Below are 2,164 nucleotides of genomic sequence, written 5' to 3' on the forward strand. Positions count from 1 at the left end.
ATGGATCAAAATGTTAGTCATGGTGTTGAACCTGTAAACAATATGAAGCCTCCAACTACTCCAGGGGCATTGCTTGTGGAGTGTGCAAGATGTTTCAAATGGAGGTACATACCTACAAAGGAGAGGTATGAAGAAATAAGGGAACACATTTTGGAACGGCCCTTCTATAGTGAAACAACTCGTGAATGGCATTCTAATAAAAAATGTGACGATCCACCTGATGTCACTGAAGATGAAAGCGGATTCAAGTGGGCAATTGATGCGCCTAATATTCCTCAGCCTCCACTAGGGTGGGAACGTCTTATCAAATTCAGAACAAAAAGAGTCAGCAGGTTTGCTGATGTGTATGTCTTGCATCTTTTTCTCTATTCATTTTACTGTTAATACCTATAACAATTATTGATGCTTTTCTTGTAAGCTAGGACCCTTGGCACTAATGTGAAAAATAAATGTTGTGGTTCTCAATTATTTTCTTGTCATGATTTACAGGTATTTTAAGCCGTCATCAACATCTGAGAAAACAACACTTCGTTCCTCAATTGAAATTGAAAAGTATGTTGTTATTATCAAGTTTCTTCCCAGGTACTTGGAGCAACATCCAGAGGATGCAACACAAAGTGCAAAGCTAGATAACTTCTCATTTCAGATCCCAAGATCACTAGAGGAAGATTATGTTGTAAATGGTGATATGAATTTGTATTAGACATACTTAAATTAGAAGTAAGATCAATGTTGCATTATTATGTGATTACTATTAAATGTGACATGCCTGGAAATAAGGAAATTATCAAAGCATTCAATTTTTACTCATTGTTTGTGTTTGGATTAATTGATTTTCTGCTCGGAAAAACCATACAGTTCATAGCTAAAAGTTTTCTGAAATAAATGCAAAAGAAGAAAGATTCTTCATTTAGGATACTTGATTGTCACGCCCTGAGCCTACACCCTGGGCGGGACCGGCATTCGGAGACCATTGCTGGCCCCAAGCGAACCCTTGGCCTGGCTTTCTTAACTCAGCGGAAACCTAACTTAACAAAATAACTTCATGCAATGCAAATATTACACAACAACTTAACTTATAAAAATCTGGCCACAAAGGCGACTCATATCTCAAAATAGACTATTTACATATATACATAGATGATAGACTCAATACTAACTGACTGACTGTCTATGAAGCCTCTAAATACTAAGATGGATGTTGGGACAGACCCCGCAACACCCTAATAAAACAAAACTAAGAACACAAAATAATTGAGTCCTCCAGAATGCAAAGAGGCTCACCACTGACTCTGGAGTGCTCAGCTGGATCAACGGCGTGTTGGATGCTGATCCTGGGTACCTGTGTCTGCATCATAATAAGATGCAGGCCAACTGGCATCAGTACATGGAATGTATGAGTATGCGAGCTGGAAACTAAGCAACATAGGCTAGAAAGAGATCTGGTAGAAGCTGAATAGCTTACCTGGCTCAACTCAACTCAACCTAACTGACTTCTTTCAATATAAGGCAATTTAAAACAAGTACGATATAATGAAAGACTGTTTAAAACTTGGTATAAACTCTGTATGTATACAAAGATACAATAAGCCTGAGATGTATATAGAAATACAAATGAACTGATGTATATAAATACAATACTTTCTGTGTGTGAAAATACAATAACTGCTGTGGGAGTTTCTCTAACCGATAACCATCACATGAGAGCTATAGTTATGATACATCGATCGACCTCACGCTGCCAGAGCATCTTATACCCGGCCAAAGGTATAAGACCTTAACTGCCTAATGGATCCACTAGTCTAATCTGAAAAGGATTCATCTAAAAAGTATGATCATTTTCTACCCATGGTGGCTAACATGGTTATATGGGGGTTGTGGGTTCTTTGAACGCTCCCCCAATTCGGTGCTCGATACTACTCCCAAAAATGTACTGGCTCTTATGTTTTTAAAAAATATTTCTTCCTGCTGATATGAAGATAATTACTCAAAAACTAGCCCGAAGGCTCTTTTGGAAACCTCAGTTTCCAACCTTGTTTAAATGTACAAACATTTCTTTAAAACTTCCTTGGGAATACATAGTTCCCTAATAACTTTGAGAAATGAACTCAACTTTAAACTCATTACTCAACTTGAAACTCTTAACTGAACTTGAAACTCTTGA

At 37.5% G+C, this 2,164-nt stretch overlaps 1 protein-coding gene across 1 annotated transcript; it reads left to right on the forward strand.

Moving 5' to 3' along the window:
• Window positions 1-703, forward strand: LOC125812276 (methyl-CpG-binding domain-containing protein 2-like). Its single transcript, XM_049491788.1, has 2 exons — window positions 1-332; window positions 490-703. The coding sequence occupies exons 1-2, from the start codon at window positions 1-3 to the stop codon at window positions 701-703; spliced, it is 546 nt and encodes a 181-aa protein (XP_049347745.1).
• Window positions 704-2,164: the final 1,461 nt, after the last annotated feature.

This window comes from Solanum verrucosum, unplaced genomic scaffold (genome assembly GCF_900185275.1).
Source record: "Solanum verrucosum unplaced genomic scaffold, falcon-dt-bn FXZP01000115.1, whole genome shotgun sequence".
NCBI lineage: Eukaryota > Viridiplantae > Streptophyta > Magnoliopsida > Solanales > Solanaceae > Solanum > Solanum verrucosum.